The 13,689-nt window shown below is 49.2% G+C and overlaps 3 protein-coding genes across 5 annotated transcripts; 1 reads left to right on the forward strand and 2 right to left on the reverse strand.

Annotated features, from left to right (window-relative positions):
- Window positions 1-378: 378 nt before the first annotated feature.
- On the reverse strand, window positions 379-3,092 carry TRAPPC4 (trafficking protein particle complex subunit 4). 2 transcript variants are annotated; one of them, XM_045797947.2, is made up of 5 exons: window positions 2,847-3,092; window positions 2,496-2,670; window positions 1,771-1,874; window positions 1,009-1,135; window positions 379-727 (listed from the first exon to the last, which is right to left on the reverse strand). In XM_045797947.2, exons 1-5 carry the CDS (start codon window positions 3,019-3,021, stop codon window positions 649-651), a joined length of 660 nt encoding a protein of 219 aa, XP_045653903.1. In that variant the 5' UTR covers window positions 3,022-3,092; the 3' UTR covers window positions 379-648. The 2 variants fall into 2 exon arrangements, with proteins under 2 accessions (XP_045653903.1, XP_087724498.1); XM_087868372.1 differs by lacking the exons at window positions 1,771-1,874; window positions 2,847-3,092 and having other exon boundaries at window positions 2,496-2,618.
- Window positions 3,093-3,225: 133 nt separating this feature from the next.
- RPS25 (ribosomal protein S25) lies at window positions 3,226-5,596 on the forward strand. Its single transcript, XM_045797948.2, has 5 exons — window positions 3,226-3,524; window positions 3,737-3,832; window positions 4,379-4,562; window positions 5,354-5,453; window positions 5,549-5,596. Exons 1-4 carry the CDS (start codon window positions 3,522-3,524, stop codon window positions 5,446-5,448), a joined length of 378 nt encoding a protein of 125 aa, XP_045653904.1. The 5' UTR covers window positions 3,226-3,521; the 3' UTR covers window positions 5,449-5,453; window positions 5,549-5,596.
- Window positions 5,511-12,688, reverse strand: CENATAC (centrosomal AT-AC splicing factor). 2 transcript variants are annotated; one of them, XM_045797945.2, is made up of 11 exons: window positions 12,507-12,688; window positions 12,201-12,364; window positions 11,696-11,794; window positions 9,294-9,360; window positions 9,161-9,223; window positions 8,767-8,831; window positions 8,509-8,638; window positions 7,537-7,567; window positions 6,291-6,380; window positions 5,858-5,990; window positions 5,511-5,771 (listed from the first exon to the last, which is right to left on the reverse strand). In XM_045797945.2, the coding sequence occupies exons 1-11, from the start codon at window positions 12,624-12,626 to the stop codon at window positions 5,696-5,698; spliced, it is 1,038 nt and encodes a 345-aa protein (XP_045653901.1). In that variant the 5' UTR covers window positions 12,627-12,688; the 3' UTR covers window positions 5,511-5,695. The 2 variants fall into 2 exon arrangements, with proteins under 2 accessions (XP_045653901.1, XP_045653902.1); XM_045797946.2 differs by having other exon boundaries at window positions 8,509-8,614; window positions 12,507-12,658.
- Window positions 12,689-13,689: the final 1,001 nt, after the last annotated feature.

Here is a 13,689-nt window from a genome sequence, read left to right on the forward strand (position 1 = left end):
GAAAGCCTGGGTTCAAACTCAGGTGCTTAGTAACTAGCTTTGAGACTCTGAGGCAGAAAGAGTCTGTACCTTGCTAAATCTATTGTCCGTAATAGAATGCACCCCCTGAGATTAGGGTGAGGATTAAGTTATATAAAGCAGTAAAGCCTGGCTGTAAACACCTGATAAATACCCCCACTGTCACCACCACTGCCGCCGTCTCCCTAGAAGTCACCAATTCTGCAACTAGACCCAAGGGTCCTGACTCAAAGTCCCATGCTCATTCATTCAATGAACAATTTCTTTCTGGTAGACAGATTTCATCTTCCCAGAATTTCCTTATCATTCCTGTCTCCCCACCAGAGCCTTTCCCTCTAAACCATCAATTAAGATAGTGAACACAGATCAAAGGAATGTTTATTTAGCATTTATGGGCCTACTCCCTCCATAAATAAACCTGTACAGAGTTGGGAAGCAGGCCCATGATAGATACAGGAGGGCAGAGAGCATGGTATTAAGGCTCAGGGATCGGTGTATGTCATCAGGCTCACCACCCTCCCATTTTCAAGTGCACTAAAACGAGGCTGTGGGGATCTCCATCGGAGTGGATACAGCAGGCTCCCTGCTGTAGGATCTCTTAAAATTTGGGGGCTCCATTCCAAGCTCAGCCTATGACCCAGGTCCAAAAGTTCCAGCCTTCTCTGCCACCTCCAGGGCTAACTTCAGGTTCTGGTCAAACAGCTCACACCTAGGCCAGACCCAAGAGGCACAAATGAGGACAAAGTGTGAGGTCTCAGACTCTCCTCCCCACTTTGGGTGCCAAGGCAGAGCCAGTGGAAACTCTTGCTTGAAGAGGGACATGCATGGCAAGAAAAGTCTTTGGTTTCTCAAGATAGCAAGAAAAGACTATTCCACATTTATTTAAAAGTAACTCTTCTTATCCTTTTGAAAAATGACCTTGGGGAAGAGCACAAAGGGAGAGAGGGGCAAGGATGCTTTGCCCAGTATCTGGGAAAGGGGACCGCCTACCTGATGGGCATTTCCAGGGAGTAGAATGGATTCTTGAGGGCAAAGTCTGAGTAGATCTCATAAATCTTTCGGAGAAGAGAATCTATTCCAGCTTGCCTAGGATCTGCCAGGACCACAAACTTGATCCCTGCAGAAGGACCAAGAATGGTTACCAAAGGGTAGAGAATGCAGCAAGTAACATCATCCTGTGTGCATACAGCATTTTCGTAAGCCCATTTTTAATTTTATCCTTATTGCTCCACAAAGCAGGAAAGACAAGATTGTGAATCTATAAGACCAGAGCAGGGAAGTGACTTTATCACATCACCCAACTGATTGAGACCACACTTTAACATCTGGGTCTGTCACTAATTTCTAGTCTTGTGGTCCCTCAGTAGCAAGTGCCAGACAGGCGACGGACTCAGGCAGTTTTCAATTATCCCCATTAAGGGAGTGAGGCAATGACATGATCCAAAGGTCATTTCCATTTGGCATTCAAGTTTCATTTTGAAACACACCATCTGAAACGTGTGCAACATACCATTACAGTGAGTTTTATCTGCACACAGGATAACCAAGGCTGAGCATTTTGAGTGGTGTGGACAAAATTGGCATCAGATTAAATACTGGCTTTGGATTCACAAAACAAATAGACCTACGTGTCTGTGCAACCGTCCCAGGAAAAGTTCACCACCACCCCCTTGCTTACCAAAGTTGTCTTTGGTCAGTCCCTTCCCCCAACCTGCCCCACTGCATCCCTTTGGCCCATCTGGAGATGCCTACCTGTCAGTGTCTGGAAGCAGTGCAGTTTGAACGTGTCAGTCTCCAGCATCTCAATGCCTGAGCTGCCCTGTTCTGGAGACAGCTGGGAACCGATTGCGAACAGCCTATTTGCAAAGGAGGTAAGGTTGGGAATGCACCCCGCTGTTTTAAGGGAGGAGTGCTTCTCAAACTTTCCCACTGAAGTGACCCTATCTGCTGAGGAGTTCGCATTACAACCTGAGAAGTCGGAAGAGGCAGGGTCACAAACTGCCTAGCAGCAGCATCACCATCAAAATGCCTTTAACATTTATTTGAGCTCTGCACGTATTTTACATTCATACTTTGCTGTAAAACATCTTACATTGAAAACGCTGGGTAACGTTACCACTGGGAATATGTGCCATGGTTACTTACCCACGGCTGTGATTACCCAGCACATATCCTACTACCGTTGAGAATGGGAAAAGCTCTTAACGATCATTTAGTTCAGTTACCTCACTTTAGAAACTAAAGCTGAGGGAAGAGAAGTTGACTTGTGCAAGGTCACGCCACTGCCGGCATTACCTAAAACCCAGCCATCCTGGATGAGTTCTTTTTCTTTCACAACACGAGAACTGACGATTTAAAAGGAGGCAAAGAAAGGTGAGCACGGCCGCTCCGGAGACTTCTCTCAGAACCACACTAATCCAGCCGGCCTAAGGGCCAAGTGCAGGACCACAGGCCCTAGGAAGGGCTGGGGGACTTACGAGTGGAACATGGAGGCCAGCATGAGCTTCTCATTGGAGGTGAGGCGGGGTCGGCCGAATCGAATGGACACCGGGTAATTGGCAGGGTTGCCCAAGTACTCCAGCACCTCTTTCCCATCGGCCGTGTACTTGCCGTTCACGTCCACGCCATTGATGGCCAGCACTGCGTGGCCCACTGCAGAGGTGAGGCTAAGGGTCAACGAAGCCCCAGCGTGGGGATTCCGCCGAAGGGACTAGCGACCGGGACTCACCCCCTTTCCCCCCCCGTCCCCCGCGCCCTTCCCGGCCCCGCAGAGACACCAGCCCACTCCGCAGCACCGGGCCCGCCCATCCGACGCAAGCCTAGCCCACCCCGGATGCCGTCGCGCTGGCCGAAGGCAACCAGCACACGCTCGTCGTGCAGCTTGAGCAGCAGATCAAGGGGGTAACTGAAAGTTTTCTCAGCCTCGGCCCGTGGCGCGTAGCTGTCCAACTGGTAGATCAGGCCGCCAGCTTTGTTCACCACATACACACTAAAAATCGCCATTGTGACCGCCGCGGCTCGGAGACGGCTATTCGGCTCGTTCCTGACGGCCCCGCCCCGGAACCGCAGCCGGGGGACCCGCCCCCCGCCCCCACCTCCCAGTCCGGCGCCCGCCCGCTGCAGCGCCTGCGCACTTGAAGTACCACGCTTAGCGGGGTCGCCGGGGCTCGTTGGGGGGCCTGGCAGATTGTTTTGTCTCTCTTTACTAGTTTCTAGGGTCAGGGAATAGCAACGTGTGGCTGCCTCTACGACTAGCGGCAAAGCCAACAAGCCGCGGGCAGCGCTCGGCGTGAGCTAATCGGGAACGACTTCCCCTTCGCGGCGGCCAGCTCCCCGCGGAACGAGGGGGCCGGGCCTGCGACCTTCCTCCGCGGGCTCCGCCCGTTGCCCCGGAAGCGCTCGCTGCGGGTGAAGGTTTCTGGGCCGGTCCGGGAGCAGCGCTTCCTTTTTGTCCGACATCTTAGCAAGGCTGCAGGGTTGGACGCTGCTCTCCCAGCTTCGCTATGGTGAGCTCTCGGGGGTGGGAAGCCGGTCCGGTTCTGAGGGCCGGGCGGTGCTCGGGTGCAGTTGAGGAGGCACTGGACGGAAGGTCCCAGACCCGCCGGGCCGCTTCTCCAGGCGGGCGGGGGCATCGCTTCACCCATGTGCTCCGCTAGTGGGGTTAGGGCGGTGCGGGGCTGCCTTGTGACCTGGCTGCATTCCCCCTTTTTCTCTACAGCCGCCTAAGGATGACAAGAAGAAGAAAGATGCCGGAAAATCGGCCAAAAAAGACAAAGACCCAGTGAACAAATCTGGGGGCAAGGCCAAAAAGAAGGTAGGCGTGAGCCCTCCCCTTTCAAGAGTGGGAGATAGTGGGGACGCCGGACCCATGTGGCTGTGGTAATAAGTGACCTATAGAACAAATCGCTTTTAAGGTTGTGGGGTCTGGAGTCCGACTATTAGAGCTTGTGCTCTCATCACCGTTCTGGTTTTGGAAGAATAGGGTGGTACGCACTACTTAGAAGTTCAACAAGAGAGTGTAAAGTATTCTGATGCCTGGCACATGATATTTTAATTGGTATCATGGGGTTCAGCTTATATCCGAAACTCGCACAGCCTTTTTTTTCCCCAGTCTAACGCATTTTTGATGCCATTAATGGCAACTAGGGTTCCTTTTGTGTCCTGGTTTCGAATTATTTGAATCAGTTTGTAGAGTTTCTGTAAGCTCTGAATTTCATGGGTTTGTGTAGGCCCAGGAACAGCCGCCCTTGCAGTACAGCACCACGGCTGTGGAAAAGAGTTCTCTTGACACAGGTTGTTTGGGGGAGGGAGTGATTTCTTCCAGGAGCACTGACTTTTCCTTTTTTCTTTTGGTGAGCAGAAGTGGTCCAAGGGTAAAGTTCGGGACAAGCTCAATAATCTGGTCTTGTTTGACAAAGCAACATACGACAAACTCTGTAAGGAAGTTCCCAACTATAAGCTTATAACTCCAGCTGTTGTCTCGGAGAGACTGAAGATTCGAGGTTCCCTGGCCAGGGCAGCCCTTCAGGAGCTCCTCAGTAAAGGTGAGAGGGGTGTGTTGTACTGGTGTGCTTTTACGTATTAAATTGCCCTGCCCGTATTAGCCATCATAAATGTTTTTACTGGAATTTCATAAAGTAGGCACAGGCTGACCACTGGTTGTAATACTCTAACATGTGACCCCTAGAGTAGACCCCAAAGCAGGGTTCTTGGCCAGTTTTGTCCCATGGACCCCTATGTCTCAGTGGTGAAGCCTCAGGACCCTTTGTTTTCAAATAAATTCATTTTAAAGAGTTACAGAAGAAACCCAATGATATTGAAATATGGCTATGAAAATAGTAGCTTTGATAGTAAGAGATTTTTGATTTAGAAGTATTTTTAAAATTTAGTGGTGGATCTGATTATAATTTCATATTAATATAAATGAGTGTAACTATATTTTAAGTTACCTGTAGTGTCTAATATGGAAATAGTGATTTTCATGGGCCCCTCATTTAGAAAGAATAAAATTAGATTATCACCAAGAAATGTAGGGATGTTTGCCTTTGTTATTAAACTCGTGCTCAGATTCTGTATTTCTAGTGTCAGTTGTTAAGTATTTCATAGTACTGTGTGAAAACCTTATCTTTAGGGGCACCTGGGTGGCTCAGTCGTTAAGCGTCTGCCTTCGGCTCAGGTCATGATCCCAGGGTCCTGGGATGGAGCCTGGCATCAGGTTCCCTGCTCCGCTGGGAGCCTGCTGCTTCCCCTCCCACTCCCCCTGCTTGTGTTCCCTCTTTCACTCTCTGTCAAATAAATAAAATCTTTAAAAAAAAACTTTATTTTTTCTCTCTAGGACTTATTAAACTGGTTTCAAAGCACAGAGCTCAAGTGATTTATACCAGAAACACCAAGGGTGGAGATGCCCCAGCTGCTGGTGAAGATGCATGAACAAGGTAAGCAAGAACCCAGGGGTTCGTGGTGTAGAAAGTACATACATCCTGCTTATATCAGTCTCTAGAATTCTGATTTTTATTTTTATTTTTTGCAGATTCCACCAACTGTACATTTTGGAAAATAAAACTTTATTAAAATCAAATTAAGTGGGTATGTCTCTTTCCTAAAAAAAGTAGTTATAGAAGGTAATAGGTACGGGTTTGTTGACTTGACTTTGTGCCTAATGATGGTTAGAAAAGTATCAGGAAACACTTGGCTTTTTTTCTCTATGGGACTGTTGTTTGTTCCTTGCTGCAGCTTCTGTTTTGAACTGATGTCTGAAAGGAAATGGAAGGGTTAGCAGGATGAAGGCTGACATCTCCAAAGGGGTAGTGGGGTTGGGGTCCTGGCACTGGATCCATACCTGGATTGCCAGCGGCGTCCATTATTCCAGACCCGGCCAAAAGAGGGCAGCCAGCCTACACTGGTGCTGGAGCTGTGATCAAAGTTGGCCCCAACTCTGTCTGGGGGGAGTTTCTTCAATTTCTGTTTTTCCTCTACAGAGAAGTAAACAGTTTTAAACAATTTCGTTTGAGTAGGAAAATTTAGAGAACCCATTTTTTTAAGATTTTATTTATTTGACCGAGAGAGAGAGAGACAGAGACAGAGACAGAGACAGAGAGAGCAAACACAGGCAGGGGAGTGGGAGGGGAAGCAGCAGGCTCACAACAGAGCAGGGAGCCTGATGCAAGGCTTGATCCCAGAACCCTGGGATCATGCTCTGAGCGAAGGCAGACGCTTAACGACTGAGCCACCCAGGCGCCCCTAGAGAACCCATCTTGAATTTGTTTACTTACTTTCTTTAAGAAATTCTTCATAGGACGGTCCTATTTGTTGGTTTACAGAGCTGTGTTCCTCATCCTGGACCATCCAGGGAGGTGTAGCACCTGGGAAAGACCCATTAAGGAGAAATAAAGGCACTGTAAGTTTCAGGCTACTGTGAAACATGCCCTAGCTATAAACTCTTACCTAATTGACAACTGGAAATGTTCAAATGTAAAACCCAGGAATTCTGGACCATGGGAAGTTGAGGGCCCTGGGCTAATCTAAAGCAACGTATCTTACATGGGATATCCTGTACTGGTATTTAATAGCTTTGTTGAGGCATAGCTGACCTACAGCTGCACACATGGGAAGTGTACAAATTTGAAAAGCTTTGAGTGAAACCATCACAAGATTCTAAATACCACCACTGTGTATTGTTCTGCCCCTTTAAGGTACTTCCTGCACCTCTCTACCTTTTCCCAGCCCCAGGCAACCATGCATATGCTTCTGTTAATCTAATTTGCATTTGTTAGTATGTACCTTTTTTGGGTCTGGCTTCTAATAGTTGAGATTTATGCTGCACTTAACAATAGTTCGTTGAGCACTGCTCTGTTCTTCGTTGAGGCACATTTGGGTTGTTTTCAGTTTCAGTTTTGGGGTACTGCAACTAAAGCTGTGACCATCTGGTGTGCAAGCCTTTGTACAGACGTGTTTGCTTTTCTCCTGAAATGTCTGGATCATAATGGTGGGTGTATGTTTAACTTCTTAAATCCCTGAACTGTTTCTCCAGTCGGTTGTGCCATTTTACATTCCCACCAACAGTTTATGAATGTTCCTTCACATACACAATCTTTAATTTTAACCACTCTGATGAACATCTTTTTACATGCCTCTACTGTTTTGAGAGTTCTTCATATGTTCACGATACAAGTCCTTCATCAGCACTGGTAATCAACTTTATTCTTTAAAAAAGTAATTGGGCACCTGGGGGGCACAGTCGGTTCAGTGTCCATCTTTAAAAAAGATTTCAGTGAGAGAGCGCGTGCGAGCATTGGGTGGGGGGTGCAAAAGAAGAGGGAGAGAGAATCTTAAGCAGGTTCCGTGCTGAACATGGAGCCTGATGTGGGGCTCAATCTCATGACCCCGAGATCAGACCTGAGCTGAAACCAAGAGTCGGACACTGAACCGACTGTGCTACCCAGGTGCCCCTAAAATAAATGACTTAAATAATAAAATAATTGCCTCTTACCATCTGAGAAACACTGCTCTGGGCCTTACCTGAGTGGATGTTACCAATTCCTGGTGTATCCTGTAGTTGGAAATGGGGAAAAAAATCCCAGATAAGAAAGTGATGACAGTAAATTCCTAGCTAGAAAAGGACAAGCCAGAGGACAGGGGTGGAAGCACACAGTGCTACTTCTGTGCCCTGGTTGGTGTTAAATTTTAAGAGCACAGATAACTGAAAGAGTCCTGTTCCTCAAAAGACTCATGGTCTCAGTAATGAAGATGTCCAAAAACAGAGTGCCTACTAGGTGCCACATAAGCAAAACCCCTTCCTCACAGGGCAGTATGTATTGTGGGGGAACCGACTTCAGCCTAAATGACACAGATGACATTCACAGCTTTTTACACGGTCCCATGTACATTTATAACAGGCGACCTGTTCACATAAGCCTTCCACGAAAAGATGACCTTTGAGCTAGGCCGAAGGAAGGTAGGCCCACTATTTAAGGCAATGGCAATGACGTGCAAAACCCACAAGACACACAGTAAGGCTGGAGTATACAGGACATCAGGTGAGGCAGTGGCTTTCTGTGTTCGGGACAGGATTGCGGGGGGAAATAGAAACTTCCAGAAAAGTTTAATGGAGGACATCTAGCCAGGAGGTAAAACAGGCCTACTCATTGACAGGATGTAGGAGATGAGAGAGGAAAAGAAAACTCTACAGTTGTGGTAACCTAGAGATGGTAGGGGTTAGCTTCAGGTGCCTGTGGGATATTTACAAATGTCCTATATCGAGTGGGAACTGGGGGTTCTGCAGAGGATGAGCTGTAGGAGTTGGCACTCCTCAGTGGCAGTGGGGGCAACAGGATGCGGATGAGATCCCTAAGAGGTCTGAGAACACACCATGGAGTGGCGCAGCAAGAGACAAGGTCCTGATGGCCAGGACAGGTACAAAACTCAGGAGAGAGGGGTGTCCTGGGAATTGAGGGGGGCACTGGCCTTTCTGGGCTAGCTTATCCATTGTACCTGATGGCCAATGAATGTCAAAGGTTGTCCTGTCTCCATCCAGTCAAGCTCTGGGGTGGGTGGCAGGTCCACGGAGGAGGGCTGCTGTGAGGTGGAGGCCTCTAGACTGAAAAAGACAAGCAGAGCCAGGCTGGCAGACAAGGTCCTTGAGCCATGAGGATAGCAGAGATGAACTTTGTCCCCAGTTCCCAGCCAAAAAGTTACAGAACGCTCTAACAGAGGCCAAACTCTCAACAAGAGATTCCTTAGCAATTTTACCTGTTGGTCCCTTTCCAGCCTCCAAGTGCTGAAGAGCCATCTTCTGGGTCTGCCACTGCCTGAGGCTGAGTTTGATTCAGGAAAAATAAATGTGTCTTGGATGCTTAAGAGTCTGCCTAGGCCACGCTCCCACCCTCCAGTAGGAAACAAACTGGCATATTGGCATATGGTACTGCCCATCTTGCAAACTTCCCTCCCTCCCTCCCAGCTCTGCCCACATCGCCACTGACAAGGCCTGCCCCCTGGCGGACAGGTAAGGGAATTCAAGCTGAGCAGATGAAGCATGGAGTCCATGAGTTCTCTTAGAAGAGCTGGTAGGTGAAATGCTGGACCTGGGAGAACCAGGGATCAAATGGATTTGGATACTGCTCTGGCTCCTCCGAGGGACACCAACCTCTAAGACAGACCGAACCAGCTCCTGCCGGCTGTGCTCCACCTCACGAATCTGAGCTGCCATCTGTGGGAGAGAGGCTGCTTAGCTAGGTACAAGGTCATGGGGCTGGGTCCTCAGTGGCCTTTTAACTCACCTCTTTGATCACCTCATCCTCCTTTTCCTCATAGGTATCCAAACCTTTCACCATGGATTTCTTGAATCTAAAAAAAGAAAAAGGGCAAGTCAGCCAAGAACCCCAGTCCCTGCCAGTTATGAAAAGATCCTCAATATTGAGATCATTTTTTCAAATTTTGGATAATTTCAAAATCACAAACAAAATAGAACAGTCAACACCCATGTACCTTTCACCCAGATTCACTGTTAACATTTTGCCATACTGGCTCCACTTCTCTTCCATGCACACACTTCCTTTTTGCCAAATCAAAAATGGGCGTTAGAACATCATGAGACTACAGCTGTTTTATCCTACAATACACACAGAAAGGTATCAGAGGAATACCAATGCTACCAATACCACTATCAACAACAAAACTACTAAGCAAAGCTCAGGATTTCTTTGTAGTTCTTTAGTCCTTGGAAAATATCCTAAGGGTATACAGTCAGAATTTTGTGTTCAAGGTACTTGAATTCTTACTCTTTTTGTGACTGTTATCAATCTGATATATAGCTACGATAATGTGTCACTGTTTGCAGTCAGTTTCAGGATTTGCTTTCCGGCCTGATTCTAATACGTAAAACACATGTAGGGGAATGGCTCTACCACAGTACCCTGGAAGCCTTGAACCTATCCATTCGGGCAAAGCCTAGAACCGCAGCATCGGAATCTTGGCTGAGCACCTGTGTGATGCTCGAGGAAAGGAGCCGAAGGAAGCTGAAAGGAGCTGCTGTGGGGCCATCTCCCACTTGCCTCCTTATCTCCCCCCACACCCCCACGCTGTCGTGAGAGTTTCTTGTCACCTCCTGGGTTCCGATGTGGTATGTGGCTTTCTACCCACCCCTCTCAGATTAGAGTTGCAGGCCACACTGGGCTCCCCAGCAGCAGGGTGTCCCACAGCTCACACTGGGGGCTGTCTCTATCTCTGTCGAATAAATAAAATAAAATCTTAAAAAAAAGAGTCTGCCTTCAGCTCAGGTCATGATCCCAAGGTCCTGAGATGGAGCCCTGTGTCAGGCTCCCTGCTCAGCAGGGAGTCTGCTTCTCCCTCTCCCTCTGCAGCTCTCCCTGCTCGTGCTAGCTCACTCTCTCTAAATAAAATCTTAAAAAAAAAAAACTAATAAAAAGTTCAAAGAGTCCATCCTCATAATTCTCAATTACAACTTTTTCTCAACTTTTTTTTTTTTTTAAAGATTTTATTTTTATTTATTTGACAGAGAGAAGGAGGCAGCGAGAGAGGGAACACAAGCAGGGAGAGTGGGAGAGGAAGAAGCAGGCTCCCAGCAGAGGAGTCTGATGCGGGGCTCGATCCCAGGACTCTGGGATCATGCCCTGAGCCGAAGGCAGACGCTTAACGACTGAGCCACCCAGGCGCCCCTCTGCTCAACTTCTTTATTCCCACCAAACACCATTTGGAGCTGGGCCAGGGTGTAAGGAGTGAGTGATTTTTGGCCTCAGTTCCCCATCTCCCACCCAGTCTGAACCACAGATTTGAAGGCAAGGTAGTAGGATTTAGGCATTTCTCACCATCCTCTCATTATTCTCCACACTGAGTAGGAAACAATAATAGATGTCATGAGTTTTGGGGCACCTGGTGGCTCAGTCGGTTAAGGCTCTGCCTTTGGCTCAGGTCATGATCCCAGGGTTCTGGGATTGAGCCCTGCATTGGGCTCCTTGCTCAGTGGGGAGCTGCTTCTCCCTCTCCCTCTGCTTGCCACTCCCCCCGCTTGTGCTAATAAATAAAATCTCAGGGGAAAAAAAAAAGATGTCATGAGTTTTTCTGTAACTTTGGTTCCCGGGTCTCCTTGGGTTCCATTCCCCATAATCTCAATATTGTCCCAATAAAAGTAGCGTGAGGCCGTCTGTGTCCTTTTCCTGAAGCAGTCAGCACTCACACCCACTCTGTGCTAACCAGTTTACTACACTCCAGTTTCTTGGGGTCCTCTAGAGGCCAGTTAAAATAGAGTCTAAAACTATTCAAAGTGGGCACTGGGTGAGTACCAGTTGCTTGCACACACTATAAAAAGCCTCTTCTATTCTTAAAGGACCTTAATATTCTCTGTACCACACATTTAAATAATCAATTACAGTCAACTTTTATTATATACTGTTCTCTATTTGCTAAATGCATTGTAAATCCCATCCCCCAACTAGATATAAACTTTTAAGGACTTTAGCATACTTCTTTTTAAGGACTTTAGCATACCCCGGTACAGGCCGGGGTGTCCAGTATAGTGCCTAGAATAATGAGTGCTATGCAGACAACAGATACTAACGAAGGCCCTACTGAACTTTCCAATTAATAGAGAAAGCTCCAGTACCTGACACAGCCCCAGAGAAGCCCCACTCTGTTATTTCATCTTTCATAATCAGTGACTTACCGTGCATAATCCTGGGGGGAGATGAGAAATTTCTCTTTCATTTGGAACTCAGCCTTGTTCTCCCACCAGAATCTGTTAGTTGCTTTCTTGTGCTCTGGGCTGAGAATGAACGGGTAATCTCAATGATACATTATAGGATATTCCTAAGACATATAGGCATTAGGTAAGTAATGCACACTGACATCTGAGTTTCTGCCTCTGGGCAAAGCTAATAGAATACTGTTACTACAGTCTCCCACTTCCAATAAAAATGGGAGAATCTGAGAGGAGATGATGGGAGGTAACGCTGAGCCAGCTGCCCAGCTGGCTTTCCCACCACTACCCCTGGGACCATGGCAGCCATAAGCGCTCCACCCCTTAAGGATGCAATGCCTATAAGTTGACTCGACCCACCCCGATCAAACCACAAAAGCGTTCGTCCTCTCACTCACCCCTAACCCCCCCCCACACACACAACACACCAGTATGCGAATGCGCTGGATGAGGCTCCCAGGCCGGATCTCACCTGGCCAGATGCTCCAGCAGCCCCCCGTGCAGCACGGTCAGGTTTCCGTGGCTCAGGTGTTTCCGCACCTCACAGCCGCAGCACAGGCACCAGCAGCGCCGCTCGTGCTCGGGCACGTAACGCTCCACCTGAGCGGCGCGGACGGCCTTGCGGGCGGCCTCTACCTGCGGCGGAGACGGTACAGGCCGGGAGAGGCCAACCGGGACCCCAGGGGAACCCCCACGTCCCACCCATCGCGCCCTCCGTGCACTGCCCGCATCCCCCACCCCATGCCGTCCGCGGCCACTTCCCGCCTCGCGTCCGCACCTGGGGCAGGAGCCGCTCCAAAGCCGCCTTCAGCTGCCGCTGGTGCTTGCGACTGTAGACGTGCCCGCGACCACAGAAGAAAGTCTGGCGGCACAGGGGGCAACGCTGCGCCGGCGCCATGGGCCCAGAAGTGGGTACCCGCGACGCGCAGCTGGTCTTTCGCCATTCGGCGACCTCTGACCCCTCGGGGGCGGAGCGAGCCCAGCGGTCCCCGCGGCCCCCAGCGGCCGGCAGGAGCCACTGCAGACCCATCTGCGGCTGCGCGAGTCCCTGCCCGGGCTCTGCGGACGAGCGCACCCAGCCGGCAGCGATAGTCCCAGATGTACCCAGCCAAAGTGGCCGCGGCGGTGTGCGGATGCGCGGGAAAGAGCGCGCGCAACAGGTAGGTGCCCCTGCAGGACCACAAACCGCACGCACGTCGGGGCGTTGACAAGGACCCGCATTAGACAATGGAACAAATTGTAACTAGTATTATAGGGTGCGCACTGTCCAGAGCTTCACATTAACGACCTCACTTAATCCTCACAATAGCCCTATGTGGCGTCCTATTATCGCCGGGATTTTACAGATGGGAAAACTGAGGCATGGGGAGGAAGTAACTGTGTGGAAGGTTGCACAGGTGAGAAGCATCGGAGGCAGCACCTCCAGTGCTCTTCAGTCCCAGCTGGCGGTAAGGACACATGCTGGAGGTGACCTTCATCGAAGACCCAAGCCATACTGCCAGGGGGTGTCCTGAGCAGTTGTTACTGTACAGCTGTAAAGGGGAAGCGATAAAAAGGGTGCAGAGTCATTGCTGAGGGTTAACAGACATTTTTATTCTGTAAACACGCTCATCCCGTGGGATTTTTATTCTTTACAAGCTACTTTTCCTAGAATGAACAGCCTGCCTGTCCTGCTCCTCTAAGCCTTAGGGCCTAAGGTAAATTGCTCCCTTGCACAGCTGAAATCCACAGGCTGTGCTCTTTACCCTAGAGTACCCCCCAAAAGCCTGGGGCCCAGCCCAGACCTTACTTATAGGATGTGCCTGACAGAACTAACAGAGTCCCACATTTCACTTAGGTTTGTTACCAGTACTGATGCATTACCTGGATGGGCTACGGTGTCTGTGGGTGTATATGCAGTCAACTGTACATAATTCAGGCCCAGAAAGTAGCCAGACTCCCCTTCAGATCTTGACCTCCTC

The sequence above is a fragment of the Ursus americanus genome, chromosome 16, assembly GCF_024610735.1.
Source record: "Ursus americanus isolate L20-20 chromosome 16, mUrsAme1.1.p, whole genome shotgun sequence".
In the NCBI taxonomy this organism is placed as follows: Eukaryota; Metazoa; Chordata; class Mammalia; order Carnivora; family Ursidae; genus Ursus; species Ursus americanus.